We start from the raw sequence: 21,770 nt of genomic DNA, 5'->3' as shown, positions 1-21,770 counted from the left end.
GGCATTGTACTACCAAGTGAAGGGTTGCTAATTTGATTCTCAATCAGGGTGCATGCCTGGGTTGTGGGTTTGTCTGAGTTGGGGCAAGTACCGGAGACAACCAATCGATGTTTCTCTCTCACACAGATGTTTCTTTCCCTTTCTTTTTCCCTTCCCTCTGTCTAAAAATAAGTAAATAAAATCTTTTAAAAATACAATAAGTAGAAAATAAGACAAAATCTAAATAGAGCCTTTTATTCTTAGAGCTAAAATTATCTGAAATGTTTCTAATCCATAATACTGATTATAATTGGATGGTTTTTTTTTTAAGTTAAGCATTAGGTGGCCTATTTATTTTAAGAAAGGCCAGGACCACTTTACAACCAACCAAAGTAGCATCACTGTACCTCTTGTTGCACCGAGTTATGTGCGTTAGCACAATAAACCTCGATTCCTAGGAGGGAAACCCATGCAGCCAGCTGCAAACCATCGTTTTACAATTGTCTTTTTTAATATCAAATATTACATTAAAATATTTCTCATTACTGAGTTTTTTAGTGCCCCCTTAATCATGACCGAAGTCAGCTTGCCTTAGTACCGGGCCCTGTATTTGAAAACTGCCTTGCAGCGTGCATCCATGCTCACCTGGCACCATGCTCACAGCTTTATGGACAAGTTCTAGTGTTAATTGTGAAAACTTAGCAACGTCAGAAAAATAAACACATTAGTTACCAGGACACCACTTATACTCACCTGGGGTCACAGTCAATGAGGGCCCAGCCCCCGTGGAACTTCTCATTGTCAGGCAGCAGTAGCTTCATATAGCTTTGTAAGAGCTGGCTAATAAGTTCCTGGTGACTTCTCTGATTTTCCTTATGCAAAGCTTCATGCTCTTTCTCCTTGTTAAATATGGAATAAAGATCTTCTGTCACTGGAATGCCTTGCATCAAGTCTAGAATAGAAAGTGTTAATATCTAACATCATCTTAGTTTACTGATACATTTTTTAAAGATTTTTTATTTGTTTATTTTTAGAGAGAGGGAAAGGGAGGGAGAAAGAGAGGGAAAGAAACATCAATGTGTGGTTGCTTCTCATGTGCCCTGCACTGGAGACCTGGCCCACAACCCAGGCATGTGCCCCAACAGGGAATTGAACCAGCAACCCCTTGCTTCAGTGGCACTCAATCCACTGAACCACACCAGCCAGGGCTACTAACACATTTTTAAAAAACAAAAGAAAAACTAAAGCCATTACACTCTTATAAGAAAACATAAGTGTAAATCTTGGAGATCTTGGATTAGATGTGTTTTCTTTTTTTTAATAGGACACTAAAATCACAACAAAAGAAAAAATAAACTGTACATCATTAAAATGAAAAACTATTGTTTCAAAAAGAAATAATGTGATAGGGAAAAGACAACTCACAGAATGGGAAAGAATATTTACAAGTCACATATCTGGTAAGAGACCTGTATCCAGAACATAAAGAATTCCTACAACTCAATAAAAAGACAAATGAGCCCATTTAAAAATGGGCAAAGAATGAGAATAGACTAGCTAACTTCTTCCTAGTGTGGCATGTGGCTCAAACTGTAACTAGTCATTATAATCCCATTTCCTGCAGTCGTCTGGGACAATGAAACTAGAGGAGGCTTGTGAGAGATCTGCCAGCACCGGCCCGACGAGGGGAAGCAATAGCCCAGACTGTCACTGGCCTCTGTCTCAACCTTGGAGAGATCAGCTTGAGGATTCGGATGAAGCTGATGCTATGGATGGTAGAGCTGAGACAGGGACAGAACCTGAGTCCTCAAGGACAGAACTCAGTCACTAGATCAACCAACAGAAGGAAGGTATCCGATTTTTCCTTTAATAAACTGCTAAAATCCAGTTTTCCCGTTAGCACATGGCCTGTCTATGGCACATGAACCAAATTTCTCTGCATCAGATTTCTCATATTACTAACTGGCCTAATGTTTCATGTATGATAAATATCAGGTTAAAAAACTAGATTTACAAAAACTTTTGGACACCATAGGACAAGGTGTTACATTTGGTTCTACTCCAGAACACTCTATATTTATTTTAATACTATAAGGTAGTATTGTAATGAAAATTAAATTTAAAGCATGCCACTGGGCAATCTACCCTCCATGCTCTTCTAAAAAACAACTAAGAATTGGTTAGGGTCACCTCTCAATCGGATACCCTAAAGTCCTGTTAAATTACACCAATGGGAAGAAAGGATGGTCTATTTGTCCACAGCAAGAACACATGATAAATGGCATGGAAAGAAAGAAAATCATCTTGTTGCATCTCTCGGACTTGAGTAACAGAAAAACAAATGGAAAACGGAGTTTTCAGTTGATGAGGTTTAGGGTCCCTTATTCCTTACTCCTGGAGTCTCAGCGCTGCCTTCGGTTACATGAACAGCAAACTGAAAAATATGTATGAAAATTGATGGTTTCTTGTGTGTTACTCCAGCCTAAAAAATGTATCAGATCCTAATCTAAAATTTTTAATTAGATTCACTGAGTAAGATGATTAAAATAGAAGCACAAGTATATTAGAAAACACATTAACTATGTTAATAAAATTGGTTTCTATAAAACAGTCACAGAAGGAATAAGAAATTTTAAAGAAAGAGAGGCTTTTACATTCCTTACCTATGACAGCTTGCCTATAAGCATCCTTAAATCGATTCAGGTAATACCTATTTGCTGAGTTAACACCATCTTTCATAACTCCCGCTAACTTCCTTTCTCCGGTCCTTGTAAAGTCACCCTGTCAAGGAAAAAGTCATGTTGACAATTTATTTAAATATAATAATGTCCCCAAAGTAGATACGGGCTTTTAATTCAAGACTGGAATTCTTTAGGCTTTTATAATTTCCAAACAATGTAGTTAAGTTAAAATATTTACTAGTATTTGACTCTGACCCAAGCATGCCAAACACATTATTTGCAGCAACAAGTCTTCGGCTCGATAATGCTTTAAGGTAAAGCCATTCTTTGCAATATATAGAATTTGATCATTTACAGGTCAAAACTGTTTTTTCACAATAAAGGTGTCAGAGCAAGTCTTTAGAGTGGCAGTGACTTAAACTTAAGGCAAGGAGAGCATAGTCCCTTTTTACCCCCACCCCAACCTAGTTCTACCCAAGGGAATCTCAGAAACAGACCCTGTCCCAACACTGACAGTTTTGGAAGGAGATATTGCCAATTAATTAAGTCATCCACAGGAAATAGTAATTCAGTTTATATCTATTACAGAAGAGAGAGACATAAATGCGGAGTCCAAAGTTTAATGTCAAAGAAAAAAGTATTTCTTTTTCCAGCTTGAGGTAATTGACAAGCAGCACTGTGTAAATTCAAGGTGTACCACCTGATCACTTGATATATGTGTATATATACATATATACATACGTGTGTGTATACACACATATACATATATACATGCATATACATATGTGTATATGTATATACATACACACTAACCTTAATGTAATCAGTTTACTATATATAAACTGATTATAATTGGTTTACAATATACATATACAATTATATCAGTTTATATATTATATATATTATATATATAGTAAACTGATTACATTAATGTTAGTTAATATATCTCTCACCTCATATAATGCCTGTGTGTGTGTGTTTGTGGTGAGAACATTTAAGGTCTCTTCTCTTAGCAAATTTCAATTTTATGATACACTATGTTAATGATTATTACCATGCTGTACATAAGATCCCCAGAATTTATTCAGTTTGTACCTTTTGAACATCTCCCAATCTCCCCCAAACCCTGGTAACCACCAACTCACTCTAGAAGTTTGATTTATTCAGATTCCACATCTAAGTGAGATCATGCAGTATCTGTCTTTCTCTATCTGGCTTATTTCACTTAAACAAAATGCCCTCGAGGTCAATCCATGTTGTCCCAAATGTCAGAACTCCCTTCTTTTTCATGACTGAGTAATGTTCCATAGCACACACATATTTTCTTTAGTCATTCATCATCACTGAACACACAGATTGTTTCTATGTCTTCACTATTGTGAATAATGCTGCAATGAACATGAGAGTACAGATATCTCTTCTAAATAGTGATTTCATTTCCTTTAGATATACCGTGGTGCCTCGGTATTTGTTGTTAATTTGTTCCTACAAGTGGCAAGCAAGTGACAATGAAGCATTTTCTCTTGTGGGGTGGTGTCATGACTCATACAAATCCTACGAAGAGCTATGAGTAGCAAGCAAGTGATGAGTGCTGAAACATTTCTCTTGTCAAAATGTGACAAGTACCAGGTTTGATGAGTTCTGAAGCCGATCAGTACCGAGGTATGACTGTACATCCATAAATGGGATTGCTGGGTCATACAGTAGTTCTGTTTTTAATTTTTTGAGGAACATCTATACTGTTTTCCATAATGGCTATGGCAATTTACATTCCCACCAACAATGTATTGGCCAAAAAGTTCTTCTGTTTTTTCCAAACAATGGCTCTAGTTGCCTTTAGGTTCATTCAAAACAGTTTTGTTAGATTGTATTATAATACCTTTTGCATCATCATGCATTAAAAAAAACATCAAAATTGGTAAATTTTTGTGTAGCCATTTTAATTTTAAAGATGGAAAAATTATGCAATGTTTTTGGCACATTACGCTTTATTATTTTAAGCAACTGAAACACAAAGAAAGATTTGTGCAGTATATGGAGATGATGTGACTGAGCGAACATGCCAAAAGTGGTTTGCCAAGTTTCATGTTGGAGACCAGCTGAGGGTGATAACAATCAAATTGACACATTAATGGAGAACAATCAATGTTATACTATGTGGGAAATATCCAAATCAAGTTACTGGTGAAAATAAAAAGTGTGTCTTTTATTATACAGAAAAAAACACACATATTTTTTGGCCAACCCAATACAACAGCTACCTTTTCCCTGCATCCTTATCAACATTTAGCTCTTATCTTTTGATAATAGCCACCCTTACAGGTATGAAGTGACATCTCATTGTGATCTTGATTTGCGTTTATTTCCCTGATGATTACTGGTGTTGAGCACCTTTGCATGTACCTGTTGGCCATTTGTATATTTTCTTTGGAAAATGTCTGTTTAGGTCATTTACCCTTTCTCAATCAAATTATTTTTTATGCTACTGAGTTGTATGAGTTCCTTACATATTATAGATATTAGATATTAACCCCTTATCAGATATATGGTTTGCAAATATTTCCTCCCATTCCTATTCCATAGGTTGTCTTTTCATTTTGTTAGCTGTTTGTTTTGTTTTGGTTTTTTGTTGTGCTGAAACTTTTCTTGTCTGATGTCATCCTTACCCTCTTATTTACTTTTACTTTCTTGCTCATGTTTTTGGAGTCACATCAAAAAAAAATCATTGCAAAGACCAATGTCATGGAACATTTTCTCTGTGTTTTATTGTAGGAGTAAACTGTAAAGTTTTGGGTCTTATATTTAAGTAACTAATCCATTTTGAGTTAATTTTTCATAAGACAGGGATACAATTTAATTTTTTTACATGTGAATACCCCATTTCCTCAGCACTATTGAATAGACTATCCTTTCCCCATTGAGTACCACTGACTCACTTGTCAAACATTATCCACAGAATTTATTCATCTTGTAACATATTTTACCAGCTGTACAACAACATTTGTCACTGATTTTATATGAAGGGGAACCCCCCCAAACCCAGAATTTATAAAAATTGTGTATTTACTCTCACATGTTTAAATGAAGTCACCTTCAAAGTACTCTCCATTTGATGTAATACAACTATCGAGACATTAGGATTGATTTTTTTCCTGTTTCTTTGAAAAATGCCACTAGAACTTTATTAGGGAATGCATTGAATCTATAGATGGCTTTGGGTAAACATTTTAACAATATTAATTTTCCTGACCCATGAACATAAGCTATCTTTACATTTATCTGTGTCTTAATTTCTTTCATCAATGTCTTATGGTTTATAGTATACAGATCTGTCACTTCCTTGGTTAGCTTTATTCCTAAGTAATTTTTATGCTATTGTAAATGGAATTATTTTTTTATCAGATAGTTTGTTGTCAGTGTATAATGGCACCGCTGATTTCTGTATGTCAATTTTGTATTCTGTAACTTTACTGAACTCATTTATTAGTTCTAACAGTTTTCTGGTGAAGTATTTTTTACACTCTTTAACACCATGCCAGCTATAAACAAATTTCCTTTTCCTCATTGTTCTGGCCAGAACTTCCAGTACTAACTATGATGAATTAGAATGATGAGAGTGGGCACCATGGTTTTGTTCCTGATCTTAAAGGAAAAGCTTTTAACTTTTCATAGTTGAGTATGATGTTTGCTGTTGGTTTGCCATATATGGTCTTTATTATGTTAAGGTATGTTCCTTCTAGACCCATTTGTTGAGAGTTTTTGTCATAAAAAGATGTTGAGCCCTGGCTGGTGTAGCTCTGTGGATAGAGTGCGGGCCTGCAAACCAGACGATTGCGGTTTGATTCCCAGTCAGGGCACATTCATGGGTTGCAGGCCAGTTCCCAGCAGGGGCCAGTTCCCAGCAAGGGGTGCACCAGAAGCAACCATACATTGATATTTTTCTCCCTCTCTCCTTCCCTTCCCCTCTAAAGGTAAATAAATAAAATTCTTAAAAAAAAAAAAAAGATGTTGAATTTTGTCATATGCCTTTTCTGCATCAAGATGATTATGTGATTTTTATCTTTGATTCTATTAGTGGAGGATGTCACATTTATTGATTTGCATAAGCTGAACCATCCTTATATCCCAGAGATAAATCCCACTTGATTATGGTGTGTATTCCTATTAAATCTGGTTTGTTATAATTTTTCCAGAGTTTTTGTATCCATGTTCATCAGGGATATTGGCCTAAAGTTTTACTTCCTTGTATTGTTCTTATCTGGCTTTGGTATCAGGGCCTCATAAATAAGTTTGGGAGTGTTCCATTGTCTTCTATTTTTGGAAGAATTTGAGAAGCACTGGCATTCTTTAAATGTTTGGTAGAATTCACTAGTGAAACCATCTGGTCCTGGGCTTTTCTTGGTTGAGAGGTTTTTGCTTAATGATTCGTCTTACTCACTGGTCTGCTCAGATTTCCTGTTTCTTCATGATTTAGTCTTGGCAGGTTTTTTGTGTATTTCTTCTAAACTGTCCAATTTGTTGGCATATAATTGCCAACATAGTCTCATGATCCTATGAACTTCTGTGCTATCAGTTGTAATCATGTCTCTTTCATTTATAATTTTGAATCCTCTCTTTTTTCCTTAGTTAGCCTATCTAAAGGTTTGTCAATTTTATTTCTTCCAAAAAAATCAACTCTTAGTTTTATCTCATCTTTGTTTTACTATTCTCTATTTCATATTTCTACTCTGATTTTTATTATTTCTTTCCTTCTGCTAACTGTGGGCTTAGTTTCTTCTTCTTTTTCTAGTTATTTCAGGTGTTAGGCTGTCTAAATTTTCTCTCTATATGGGTATTTATAGCTATATGCTTTCCTCTTAGAAGTGTTTCTGCTGCATGCCATAAGTTTTGGTATGTTATACTTCTATTTTACTTTGTCTCAAGTTATTTTTATATTTTTTAAGAATTTACTTATTTATTTTTCGAGAGAGGGAAAGCAGAGAGAGGGGGAGAAACATCAATGTGCAAAAGAAACATTAATCAGTTGCCTCTTGCATGCCCCCAGCTGAGGGAGCTGGCCTGCAACCTAGGCGTGTGCCCTGACCAGGAATTGAACTGGTGACCTTTTGGTCTGTAGGCTGGCGCTCGACCCACTGAGCCACACCAGCAAGGGCTGTTTCAATATATGTTTAATTTCCCTTTTGATTTCTTTTATCTTTGTTTAATTTCCACATATTTGTGAATTTTCCAACCTTCCTACTGTTACTAATTTCTAATTTCATACCACTGTTGCCAAAAAACAAAAACAAAACCCTCTGATAAAATTTTCTTTCTTCTTGAACTTGTTGCAATTTGTTTTGTGACCTAACATAGATCTATCCTGGAAAATGTTCCACGTGCACTTCTGAAGAGCATGTATTCTCCCACTGAGAAAGAGGTTAAGTGACTTGCCTAAGGTAACAAGCTAGTAAGAAGCAGGATTGGGATACAAATTTGGGAGACAAATTATCATACCAGAGACCAAACCCCATCAACAGACATGTTTTGGTTTGTCTATATTAAGTTTTAAAAACCAAATATTTCACATACAATTCCCAATTTCCAAACTCCCTTTAAAAACTGGAAGATCTAGCATCCCTGGGCCCCCCTCCCTACAAGGAATTAGCTGAAGAGCACCCTTCTGAGACAACGTGCACTTCCTTCAGTCCACACAACCCCATCTCGCCCTTTCATCGAATGGGTGGCCTGCTTGAGTCACATCACCTGGCCCAGCAAAAATACAAATGTGTGACCCCCTGCCCTAGTCAACCATTGCAGAACAACGACAACTCCCACCTGTAACCCATGTACCTTTCTCTTCAAAATAAAGATGGTTTTGAACCACATCCCATGTCCCACAGAATGATGCATAAATGCTTGCTGCAGGTACTTACCTTCAGAGCAGCGGTCCCAGCGTACTGCCTGCTGATGGAGTCACCGTTGTTGGCCCACATTATCTGATAGATCCGGCTGCACTTCACTGGTAGGGGCTGCTCTGGGGGCATCACACCTAATTTTTTCAGCTAAAATTAACACATTGGTGGATTAATGATATATGAACCAGGACGCCATAGCATAAAATGTATACTACAGAAAAAAGAATTGTGTTCATGTACAATTTAGGACCCTTACATAAAAGAAATGGTGTTTTCAGACTTTTTCAAAATAAAGTACCACTTGAGAAATAATTGTATGAATTCTACAGGTGAAAATAGGAGATATTTATGGTGTTTTGGTGTGATTTTCAATGTGCATGCTCATATTATATTTTGTCTTTGTTTTAAACTTGCTATGAAGTGAAATTATCAACAAAGCACACTGAGGCCCGACCAGTGGGGCTCAGCTGATTGGGCGTCATTCCGCAAAGCGAAGGGTCACCAGTTCCGTCCTCCGCCAGGACACAGGCCTGAATTGCAGTCTCTGTCCCTAGTTGGGGGCATGAGAGGGGCAACTGATCAAAGTTTCTCTTGCACATTGATGTTTCTCTCCACCTCTTTCTCCCTCTCTTCCCCTCTCTCTAAAAATAAGTATTTTTTTAAAAGTGCATTGAAACAGCAATATTAATTAACAGTAGCACAGCACTGATTGCCCAATAAACATTAAGTCTATTCTAGTGCTAGGGTTCCAAGACATGTTTAAAATAATTATCTCATTTACTCCTCATAACAACCCTATGCAATCAATATGCTTATTACTATTTTATTATTTATTTAGAAAACTTTTCTTTAACCCTCATCCAAGGATGTGTTTATGATTTTTTTTTAGAGAGAAAGGGAGGAAGGGAGAGAATAAGTGAGGAAGAATCATCAATTTGAGAGAGAAACATGGATCAGTTGCCTTCTGTATATACCCCTACCAGGGACTGAACTCACAGTCCAGGTATATGCCCAGAGCAGGTATCAAACCCACAACCTTTCTGTGTGCAGGACGACGCTCTAACCAAGTGAGCCACCTGGCCAAGGCACTTGTTACTCCATCTTAAAGATGAGGAAGAGAAGCTGGGAGAGATTAAGTTCTTTGCATAGGATCAGCGCCTAGTACGTGGAAGAGCCAGGGCTTGAACTCAAAAGCCTGACTGCTTCAATGAGACATTAAAAGGAACCGACTCATATCCTCAAAGGAGAGTCACTGGGTTCTATAAAAAAAACAAACAAACCTAGAAACCATGCTAGAAATAACCTGGGAATTGGTTACTCAGGTATCGACAGCCCAAAAGATCTGAAAGGGGACATGGGTAACAGACGCAATGTCTACAGGAGGCAGTTGCCACCAATGAGGGCAGTAAGGCAAGAGGCTGGTTCTGCGGTGCCATACCAACCAACGGCCCAGTGATGGCGCCGCTGACAGGAACACAGCACAGATGAGGATGCTTGTCCCTTTTCCTCCTCTAACCTCACAGCCTTCTTCTAGTGCCTGCGACTGGCAGGGCCTGACCCAGAGCTAGCCGGCCAAGCAGAAACGAAATGCACACACTCCCAGCTTCAAATACAGAAGGGAGGGTTCAGAGATGAGGGGAAAAGGTGAATGGCAATACAGTGCCACCCAATAAATTTTTAAATGTGGGCCTCACATTTTTGCAATAAGTACTTAAGAAAATGCCACTTGATTCAAGGTATTTATAGTGAGATTGTGCTTTCCGGGTTAAATGCGACAAGGTTGTTTGTATGCCATAAATGTCCTAAGGCACAAAGATTTTAGTTATTTGTTCACATGTGGAAAAAAATGAATATTCACAATCCAACAGACTCCAAATTACCTGCTGCTCCATGACCACTCGGGCGATGGCAGCTTGGACCACGTTGGTGCGGTCCAGGCAGTCCATGCAGTTAACTCGAAAAATCCCTTCTTGTTTGCATATCACCCCAGCTTGATCGACCCTTTTCAAAAACAGTAGGGGATTATTTTCAAAAACCACAATTCTTTAAAGCGTAACAAGAACAGTAGCACTGGTTATCAGTTTGCTTGTGATAACCATTATGTGGCAGAAATTACTGAGTTCTTTGTAGACACCGTTAAATTATACAACTCGAGGATGGTATTATCCCCATCTTGGAAAAAAAATGAGGTGAAGAGTCACTTGCCTTATGTCACACAATGTGACATAGTGTGCCTTTGGCACATTTAAAGCCAAAAGGCACTTCAAAACACCATCCTGTCCCTCCTTTCGAATCCAAGTAGAAACGCATCTCAACTAGCTGGAACAGACTCATTCCCTTTGCCACCCAGTGGGAGTCGCGCACTATGTCCTGCTCCTCTAATTTCTCAGGCCACCCACGGCATAAAGTCTAATCAGAAGTTCTCTTCTGTCATTTAAGGCAATTTTTTCTTCCCGCATCTCCCTCCTGTAGTCTGAGAAACACTGCCCTTCTCCGATAATTTAAAATGCCTGAAAATTGAGACCAAGGTCCTCTAAGCCTCCCTTCCATGTTAGGGGTGGCAAGAAAGGAGAAAGAGGAAATTAAGACTACGGAGCATTAGGAAGAGTTAAAGAATAGTCATACAGCATTCCACGCTACGTTGCCCAACTTGACACCTCTTCCCTTGTCTAAGCTAACAATGCCTCATGACTAACACTCTCTTAAAAAGCAGCACAGGAACTGGGAAGCAATACAAGAAAAACAAAAATGCTTTCTCAGCTTGTTGCTATTATTTTAATGCTTACTGGTACTTAACAAATGCTCATGATTTCACAGACCAAGAGTTTGTCAAACCGACCTCTTATGAAATAGGAAATACATACCAACACCACTTCATGTCAAGAATAATGTCATAAATGGCATCTGTCAGTGTTTGAACATTCTCAAATTTCATTCCTCGGCTAAAATGCAGGCCAAAAGAAAGAAAAAAATCTTTAATAATAATTTAAAAATTATTACTATAAGTAGACAAGGTTAACACTGTTATAAATAGGCAATTATAGATATATATATAGCTAATTTGTACTGTAGAAGAAAATATACTTAATATACTGAAACATAAAGGTATCAAAAGCTTCTCCCCCTCGAAATTTTTAATACTTAGGTAAATGAACCCACATTAGAACTGGGATCATGACAAAAGAACCTAACTTTCAGAATATGTACTGGTTCACTAATTGTTGATTTCCTAGAGCAAATTCTAGTGAGGTTTATCCAAGGGAAAGAAGTGTCACTCACAGAGTATAAAAATGAGCCAGCAGGATGATTTTTGTTAAGTAAGGGCACTCTGTTATTTCTGCCAGGCTCAGACTCAAGCAGAAGAGTAAAGCTCCGGAAATTATTTAATTAAATGAGAAAAGGAAAAATGGAACTCTAGGTCTCCAAGTTATTTTGGAACAGAAAGAGTATAGATATTTCAGGAACAATCAAGTTAAAACTTTAGCCAAAATAAAATCCATATGAAATTTAAGCAAAGTAAACAAATGATACCTCTTCCCTTTCCAACAATGAGAAGAAATTTTTCTTCCCGATAAAGAGAAACTTAGGTTCCTGTGACAGCATCCACCACAGCCATTAGAAATGATCAAAACTCGTTTTAGGAAGCCATCTTACCAGTGCTCATGGAAGTCAAAAGAAACATAAGTAAGGTGTGAGTTGTTGAAGAGCAGCACCTGCTTTAGGTAAGCATCCCCAATAATTTTCTCTCTTCCTGCCTGGTCCACCAAGTTAATAATAACCTATGAGAGTAAGGGGGAGGGGTAATCAGCTTAATCAGATGCTACAATCATAATGTGATTCATTTGGAATTATGTTTTAGAAATATTTTATAGCTATGCTTAGAAATCAAAACCCTCAAGCATCAATATTTTCCTATAAAATCGGATTTTTGTTTGTTACATCTAGGTTTGTGAGAACTGTTTACATCAATGGCATTAATAGCTTTTTTATCCATTATACATCTGAAATAACCAACTGGAATACATAATGAAAACAAGGTCCTTTTAACAGCAACACTTTTAAAGGGAATACACAAGCCCTGCATATTGTACACTACATAACTTCGCTGAAATACTTAAAACAACACCTGAGCAATGAAGAGACATACCATGGTGCTAGATGGCAATACGTAAAGATGTCAGGTCTCCCCAGATTAATCTACATACCGAACAATCCCAATTAAAAATCGATCAGGATTTTTCTATGGACTCGACAAGTTAATTCTAGTTCATCTGGAACAGTAAATATGTGAAAAAATTTTGAAAGCTAATAATAATAAAAGAAGACTTTGTCCCATTGAAGAGAAAAACACACCCTAAATCTATAGCAATTAAAACTGTGGTACTAGGGCAGAATGATTGACTCAACAGAACAGGACAGGTGGCCTAGGAACAGGCCTATGTACATTGAGAAATCTAAGCTATAATAGCCATATCCTTCTGAAAAAAATATGGGTTATTCCATAAATGGAACAGGATAATTATCTACATAGGGAGGAAAAACTCACTTAGCTCCCTATATCTTATTATACACAAAATAAATTCTAGATGCATGAAGGACCTAAATATTTTTTCTTCAAGTTATTAAAAAAGCTACAACAAAATTTGGGATGATGTTTTCATAATGTAAGATGGAACATGACTTTCTAAGCATAAGATAAACACAGAAGGCATAAAAAAAAGGATGAACAGATGTGACAACATAAAAATTTAAAGCCTCTGTGTAACAAATGACAAAGATTAAAAATAAAAAACAAACAAAAAGAACTACCTAGGGAAATATACCTGTAACATAAAAACCAATCATATAGATTCAATAAGAAATAAATGGGTAAAGGATACAGAGGATATTCACAAGAGATAACATACAAGTAGGCAATAAACACGCGACTACAACTTGTTAATACGCAGAGAAACACAAAATTTAAAACAAAAATCTAGCCCTGGCTGGTGTAGCTCAGTGGACTGCGTGTGGGCTGAGAACCAAAGGGTTGCCAGTTTGATTCCCAGTCAGGGCACATGCCTGGGTTGCAGGCCAGGTCCCCAGTCGGGGCATGTGAGAGGCAACCACGCACTGATGTTTCTCTCCCTCTCTCTCTCCTTTCTGCTCTCTCTAAAAATAAATAAATAAAATCGCTTTAAAAAATCCAGTTTCAGCTATACACAGGCAAAAACTGAATGCTAAATACAGACAGCACTGGTAAATATGTGGGAACGGGTGCTGGCTCCCATTCTGCTGAGCGTGTAAACTGGTGTGACCTTGGGGGGAGCACGGAGTGACAGGTAAGAACTTTATACACACGGACTGTTTGACCCAGCCACTTCACTTCTAGAATTTATTTCACAAAGCATACAGAATACCTAAAAGGTGTCTTCTGGGGACTTTTTTCTAAGAGCAAAAAACTATATCCTAAAAGCCCCCCAATGGAGAGGTGGTTCAACAGTCACAAGGTACTGAGTGGAAACAGCTGCAGAACAGTGTACATGGTGTGGGCCTCTTCCAACTTAAAGTGTGAAGGTGTATACGTACATGTGCCAAGGTGTGTTTTGCTGCGAATGACAAATCACTGACTCAAATCTCAGAACAAGAAGTCGGGCGGTTGCATGGTTCCAAAATTGCTTCATTCAGTGGTTACTGATGCCAGTTCTTTCCATCTATTTGTTCTGCCATCCCCAGCAAATTGGTTAATCCTCAGGCTGGTTCATTTGTGGGCTTGATGTAACTACAGCAGCACCACAGCCAATCCGGACACAGCACAGAAGGACTGTTGTTCCCGTCTCTCTTTAGCAGAGCAGGAAATCTTTCCCAGCAGGCTCCCAGCAGACCTCTCCTCACATCCACCCCCACTGCCAGTGGACAGACAGACACAGGCCAGCGTGGTGCCACTGTGTCATGCCCACCAAGGTCCCACCTCCCGGAGAGCAATTACCCAGGGAGGAGAGTGGATAAGCAGACATTATTGGGGGGGTGCATGAAACGAGGAAGTCTGCTCCAAATGCATTCCTATAAGACTGATGTGCACAAACAGATCTTGAAAGTCAACAGGGAGCAGGAATGAGGGTGGTAAGGAATTAATTTCCTCTGCTTCCTTTACACACCTCAGTGTTGCTTCAATTTTTATGATTATGGGTGGCATGTAAATTGTGGTTTATTCTGTAATACTGCTTATAACTACACATATTGCTAATATGTGAATTTATTCACATTGTAAAAACTGTAATGTGGATAAAGGTTGAATTCTTCTGACCACAGCCCAGTCCCACAGCCTTCCCTGGAGGTAACTCCCGTTAACAGTTTGGTGTATACCCTTTCAGGCCACATAAATGCATTTCTATATAAATGAGCAAGCGTGCCATGTATGTGTGAGAACACTCATATATGGAAGAGAAGTACATATACATAAATAACATGATTCTGGTCTGGGGATTTTTTAAGAAGTAACATACCATATGCTATTACACAATTTTCTTTTCTCACTCCATGCTGGATGTGATTTTAAGATCTTTCCATGTTACTAGCACAGAGATACATCTTATCATGGTTAAGCATTAGTAGTCAACACTTCACATGTGCCGTATTTTATCCACTACCTCCTGATGAACAATTAGGTTGTTTTTATATTCCAATGAATGTTCTTATGCATGCCTCCCTGATTAAGGCATGCGTATTTCTCTCAGGGAGATTTTAAAATTTTGTATTAGCGTTTCGGTTGTTCCACATCCTTGACAAAACTTGTTATTTCCCATCTTGTTTGTTTTTGTTTTTTAGCCATTCTGGTGTGTGTATGGTGGTTTTACTTTGCATTTCCTGATGATTAATGAAGTGGAGCACCTTTTATACATTTAATGACCTTTTGGATATCTTTCCTTATAAAGAGTCTGTTCAAGTCATTTGTCCAGTTTTCTTTTGGACTGTACACCTTTTTTCATGGGTTTATAGGGGTTTTTTATATACTCTAGATACTATACTCCCACTTTGAAAATTGCATTTCTAATTTTCTTTTTTTTTTTTTTAGAGAGAGGGGCAGGGAAGGAGAAAGAGTGGAGAAAGAGTGGGAGAGAAACATCGATGTGTGGTTGCCTCTCATATGTCCCCTACTGGGGACCTGGCCTGCAACTCAGGCATGTACCCTGACTGGGAATCGAACCGGTGACCCTTTGCTTCACAGGCCCGTGCTTAATCCACTGAGCTACACCAGCCAGGGCCAATTCTACTTTCTTAATGCTGCCTTTTAATAATCAAAAGATATTTTAGTGCCCTGGCTGGTGTGGCTCAGTGCATTGAGCACTAGCCTGCGAACCAAAGGGTTATTGGTTCAATTTCCCAGTCAGGGCACATGCCTGGGTTGCTGGTTCAAGTCCCTAGTGGGGAGCACACAAGAGGCAACCACACACTGATGTTTCAATCCCTCTCTTTCTCCCTCCCTTCCCCTCTATCTAAAAATAAATACTTTTAAATAAAGTATTTTAGTAAAGTCAAATTTATCAATTTTTCATTCCAGTTGGTGCTTTCAAAGTCTTATTTCATTTCAACAAAGGTTTAAAAATAATATTTATAACATGTATAATAGCATTTAATACTTATGATAAAGTTTCAAGAAATAAAAATCTAATAAAAATTTAAAATTTAGTAAGGTCAATTTTATCGGGTTTTTTTCATTATGGCTAGTGCTTTTCAATTCCAGTTTAAGACCCAAGGTCAAAAAGATGTTCTATATTTGGCTCTAAAAGGTTTTTTGTTTAACTTCACACATTTAAATCCGTATCCATCTAGAACTGAGTTTTGTTTATGGTATGCAGGATAGGTATCAGAAGCAAATTTACTGGGTTAACAACAGAGCACATTTTACTGTGATTGATAATCCCATTCAAAAAGGCTGTACCAACAACTTAGCCTCCCTCTAGCAATGCGTGTGAGTCTCATTTCCCCACATATCTGCCTTCGTCTCTTATTATCAAACTTTACAGTTTTTTTCCAATCTTGGAGTTTGGTTTTTATTTCCCTGCTAGGGCTTTCTTTGGGATTGCATGAAACTTATATATTAATTTTAGAAGAACTGAAATCTATTCAATATTAGGTCTTTCCTTCTAGGAACATGGTATTTTCTCTCCACTAATTCAGATGTTTTTGTGTGTTCTTCTTCAGTAATTCCCCTCCCCCGCCACCATATCTTTCTTGTATGTTTATTAGATTTTAGGTAAAATCTTCCTATTTTATTTTTATTGCTGTTGGAAAAATACATTCCATGGCATTATACATTCTAACTGGTCATAACTAATGGATAAGTTACTGACTGTTGTAGCTCAATCTATCTGAAATCTGGTCATCTTATTGAACTTGTATTTCACCTAACAGTTTTCATCTAATTTTGGTTTAAATTATCACATTCCTAGATGAGTGCATAAATATATGAGAAAAGTGGGCAGAGAAAAAAAGATACTGAAAGATATATATCAAACTGTTTTCTCTAGAAGGCAGAACAACATGGGTAGTAATAAAAAAAGCTTTTTATTTCTTACTCTAGATAATTCTTAAATCATCCTAATTGACAGTAGACTAATTTCTTATCTAAAAATGGTCTAAAATAGCTGACAATATTTCTGAAAAAATATCAAGAATACTCTTAGCTTAAATGTGCTCTTTAACTTCATGACAAATGCCATGTTGCTTAATTATGAATAGTACACTATTATTTTCATGAAATTTAAAGAAAGAGATACACAACCACTTCTAAATAAGAAGAAATATTTACTACTACAGATCAAAGCCCACCTGTTTTTTGTAAATTTTCAGTTGCTCTTCGAAGTGGGCACAGAAATAGGGAACAGTTTCCTTTTCACCTACAAAGAAGCGATACAAAATCTATTTTCACATGTTTAAGACAAAAATTAATGTCTATTCCACCTTTACTTTTGATTTTAAATAACTTATTGACAGCCCCAATGTAACCAAGATTTTCTAAAACTGTATTTTAAAATGAAATACTAAGCCAAAGATCTCTAATTTGTTTTTTTCCAATTAAACTAAATAAAAACATAAAGCATAAATTGTGAAATCATATTATTTGCATAGCCAGCTTACTTGTCAGAAAGTTTAATGTGGTTTACAATAAAAGAATAAAAACGTATCTAAACCAAGGATATTAAGACTGAAGTTTTACCAAATTCTCAGGAATATAAATTAAGTTTTGAGAGAAAAATATTATGTAAGTAATTTTAAAAATTAACCTCATTCAGTACTATAATTAGATTGGCATGACTTAGCCATTCTAGTGCTAAAGTTAAAATACTGAAAGAAATTAGGTACTCAGTAATAAAACAACAATAACAACCAACATTACACAGTGAGACATTTGAATAAAAGGCATCTTATCTTGTAGATGCCATGTTAAGATATTTTCTACTTCTATAAATAGTGGCTTCCTTTGCTCTTTTCTAAAATTAAACATCCAATAAAGTATTCTTCAAAGAAACAATAATTTGAAATAAGCTGTTTTGCTCTATTATTGGGGAATTTTTTATTGTTAAATTACTTAAATCGTCAACGACCATTATTATAGTGTTTACATCACTTTCTACTAAATTTTGCTGTATGAGTTATTGTTTTTGAATGAAGCATCTGGCAATACAAATCCAAATCTGTAAAGTATCTAATATTTTTAAAAATATTCTGTCTGAAACCGTCATTTGCAAACTAAATAATTGACATGCTCACTCTTGTCCAGCCGAGGTCTCGGATTATATCGATACCCAACCTGGCTCCAAAAGACGGGCACAGAGCCTCGTGTCTGAATAAATGACAAGGTGTGATTATGAACATGAATTAGCTGTTCAGTCTCCACGTAATTTGCAACATTTCCATTTTTATCCACTCCTCTTCGTTTATAGCGCATTCCTAAAAAAAATTAAAACAGAAAACAGCAACATTTTTTTGAAAATGTAGTCTGACTAGATTATGCTTCTTACCCAAGTCTCTCTTTCAGGATAGCCTTGGGGATCTAATGTGCAACTGTCAGGCAGAACTGTATCAATTTACACCAAATCACAACTGTATGCATCATTGTTTTTTTATAGGTGAAGCTAAGATAGCTGCTGTGCACCGAAAGATAAGGATCTTCCCAAAGGTGCTAGCACTCAGGAAGGATTTATTACTGTGATGCAGCCCATCAGTGGGAACAATGATATTTTAGAAGAACATCCCAAGTGACTTTCTTCTTTCTAAATATATCTCCTTTCTTTCTCCTTTTGCTAACTCTCCCCCATTCACCTTTCTCCAATAATTTGCCCCCAATCACATCAGAGTCACAGAGCACTTTGAAACCAACTGTGTTTCCAGATCCATACCGTCATCAGCATTTCAGCATCCCCACAGCTTTTCCATTCTTACCTGGATTTGATTTGCGCACTATTACAACCCTGCACTCACCTGCTCTGTGCCGACTGCGACGGGAAATGAGAGCCACTAGAAATCGTGGGTGAATGTCATCTACACAGGTGGACTCCTGAGGTGGGGTCTCTGGGCTGCTTTTCTCATCATCAGATGATTCATTATAATTAACCACAAGTTCTTCAATCTGCACAAAACCTTGGATAATGGGGATAATCCAGAAGTCCACATCTTGTGTCTGGAAACAATAGGAGCATCATGTTGTTTCTATGCTATACAGCGCCGCTACTTTCTTAAACCCAACAGTAGCCAGAACATATTTATCAGTTTATTAGAAGCAGAAACCTTCCATTCTTTCATCACATTCTCTGCTTATTGGAGAACACAAAGGAATCGAGAGAAGAAGTGGGGTGGAGCTGAGAGCCTTTCCTTTTTTTTTTTAAATAAGGATCACTGGAGGAGCCACCTGAGAGGGACCAGAGCATAGGAGCCAGACAGCCAGAGTACAAATTCAAGCTCCATCACTTACTAACTCAACCAGGTGAACCACTGCACCTCATCGATGCATGGACGTCTCACTTTGAAAAACTGGAAAAACTACTGCCCCACAATGTGGTTGTTGTGAAGATTAAATAGTAAAATGTAAAAAGTGTTTGGCATAGTGACTGCTTATAGTAACCATTTAGCAAATGTAGATATTATGATTATACTTGTTGGAACAGAAAAACTAAACTTAAAGACTGATTTTTCAATTTCCAATTGTATTATGCCTTTAATAAAATACAACCAGCTCTGATCACTTGATTATAAAAACACAGACGTCTACTCTATTTTCCTGTACAGAAAAAAAACTTGCTTGGCCAAGCAAAAAGTAGTAAATAAACCCCCAAAATTCCTCTCCATAAATATCTTATTTTAAAATGCCATCTAAGATAATTAGGGTGGTATTAATTAAAGTTAGAGATTCCCTCTTCTTTGTCATTCAGACTAGAATACTCACATTTCTTAACTGGCTGTATACAGGGACAATAAAGAATAAAAAGCTCTTTGTTCTTAGCCCCTCTTTCTCTCCTGCCTCCACAATGCTATCTAGCCTTAACCTTAGCACCAACTTCCAACCCACCTCTTCCTCCGTGACCACAGCTCCAGGTCCCAGCTCACAGTTTTATTTTACAGAGCCTGCAGATAGAATCTTATAGGGGTGGTGGGTAATAATGAGGGGTCTACCTACATTAATTGTTCTTATCATCATTCCCAATATTTGTATTTTTTTTCTTCTAGCAATAAATGCAAAACTCTTGACAGGAACAGAGAAATGTATGTTGCCAAATGCCACCTTTATTGCAAGTCATCGGTTTTAATGGTAATGGAAAAAACTCTGCAAAACATGGAACTCAGTATGTCGGCAAACAGGACAAATATTCATCACAGACACCCTTCTTGCTCATCCCCTGTCACAGAGTTTTGGTGGTCATAGTTTCAGCATCAAGAAGAGAGCTAGGAACATCTTCATGCCTCATTCTCAACAGAGGTGTGATAGGTAACTAGTGGTAGGCGCCACTGGATGATCAAAATCATTTATACTAACCCCCCAAAGGGAGACAAATAGAAGAAAAAGAGTTTGAAATTTTTGAAAGGTTAAGAAAAAGATAATTTATGACCCTAAGCAACTATTTGCCCACTTTGTGTCCAAAACAATAACTGGCACATAGCATAGCAGGCCTTCCACCAACACTTGTTGATTGATTGAATAACTGGGTTAACGGCCCTTGGACAGTCGTAATTCTCCAATACGTATGACAGATTAAGGGAAGAAAGTAATCACAAATCAGAAGGAGTCTCACGAAATAGCCTCATCATGTTCCCTATCTTTCCTGATTCAAATATTGGCAGTACTGGAATGTCCTTGGAGATCTGTCTAGTGCAATTCCCAGAGGAGGAAACAGTAAAGCTAAAAGACTTGGTATTATTCAAGGACAACTGGGTTTCAACATTTCCAATGGGTAAACAAAAATACCTCTTTTACAGGAACCCTGAGGCCATTAGTCCCCCAGCCTTAAATTACTACTATCCTATGGGAACCTGCTAAAAAGATAGGCCTGTGGCTACACAATGGAATTGTGAACTGCCTTAAAACTACCAAAATGCCTTGGTTTTCCCTAGCTAAACGATTTCCATTCTATAGGGGAAAACATCACTGTGAGATTTTAAATTTATTTTAATACAATTTAAATATATTTGCTTAACTATAACAATCTTGGAATATTTTAGAAACAACTACTCACACCAATCTCAGTAAGATCTTGTATCATATATTTATTCCAAAAAAATCGGTCATCGACCTGGAAAAGGTAGAGAGTAAACAGTTCAGAAACCTGTTGTTTCAGTTTTCCTGTAAAGCCAATGAGTTCATAAATTGCTTTGAACAGTGACGGGTACCTTCTGCCAGAGGGGCCGAGAGTCGCTGTCCCCAGTGCTTTGCCTCTGCACTGAATTGGTCAAGTCGTAGGTCAAGCTGTAATAAAAGGATTCCGAGTCCATGAACATCTTCAGCAACTCCTCAAGTAATCTTCTTTCCAACTTCTCCTTTTCTTTACTTTCTTTAACCTGTAAAAAGCGAATCTACTATCACTGCAGGAATTAAATGGAAGGCGTTATGTGGATAACACACACCTTCCTGAGGACATGCAGAGACAGTGCTGGAATATGACAGGTGGTTTGAAACTAAGTTTACTGGCAAGAAAATGACCCCTCAATTTAAAACTAATCAAAAATTAATTCTGAGCTCATA

The 21,770-nt window shown here is 37.3% G+C and overlaps 1 protein-coding gene across 2 annotated transcripts in view; it reads right to left on the bottom strand.

Moving 5' to 3' along the window:
* Positions 1 to 21,770, bottom strand: part of INPP5F (inositol polyphosphate-5-phosphatase F) — a 67,546-nt gene that overhangs the window by 9,336 nt on the left and 36,440 nt on the right. For both annotated transcript variants that reach the window (XR_005085196.2, XM_037164841.2), the window contains exons 5-15: positions 21,419 to 21,586; positions 21,265 to 21,321; positions 19,019 to 19,217; positions 18,308 to 18,487; positions 17,366 to 17,433; positions 12,209 to 12,333; positions 11,419 to 11,496; positions 10,435 to 10,555; positions 8,573 to 8,701; positions 2,643 to 2,760; positions 733 to 931 (exon numbers count right to left, since the gene is read on the bottom strand). Coding sequence is in view for 1 of the 2 variants with exons in the window: in XM_037164841.2 (XP_037020736.1) it covers positions 733 to 931; positions 2,643 to 2,760; positions 8,573 to 8,701; positions 10,435 to 10,555; positions 11,419 to 11,496; positions 12,209 to 12,333; positions 17,366 to 17,433; positions 18,308 to 18,487; positions 19,019 to 19,217; positions 21,265 to 21,321; positions 21,419 to 21,586 (1,442 nt within the window). In the remaining variant the exon portion in view is untranslated. The remainder of the gene's footprint in view (positions 1 to 732; positions 932 to 2,642; positions 2,761 to 8,572; positions 8,702 to 10,434; positions 10,556 to 11,418; positions 11,497 to 12,208; positions 12,334 to 17,365; positions 17,434 to 18,307; positions 18,488 to 19,018; positions 19,218 to 21,264; positions 21,322 to 21,418; positions 21,587 to 21,770) is intronic.

This window comes from Artibeus jamaicensis, unplaced genomic scaffold, assembly GCF_021234435.1.
Source record: "Artibeus jamaicensis isolate MK-2021 breed Jamaican fruit bat unplaced genomic scaffold, CSHL_Jam_final contig_490, whole genome shotgun sequence".
Lineage (NCBI taxonomy): Eukaryota > Metazoa > Chordata > Mammalia > Chiroptera > Phyllostomidae > Artibeus > Artibeus jamaicensis.
Note: the sequence above shows the minus strand (reverse complement) of the source record. Positions and strands in the feature narration are given on the sequence as shown.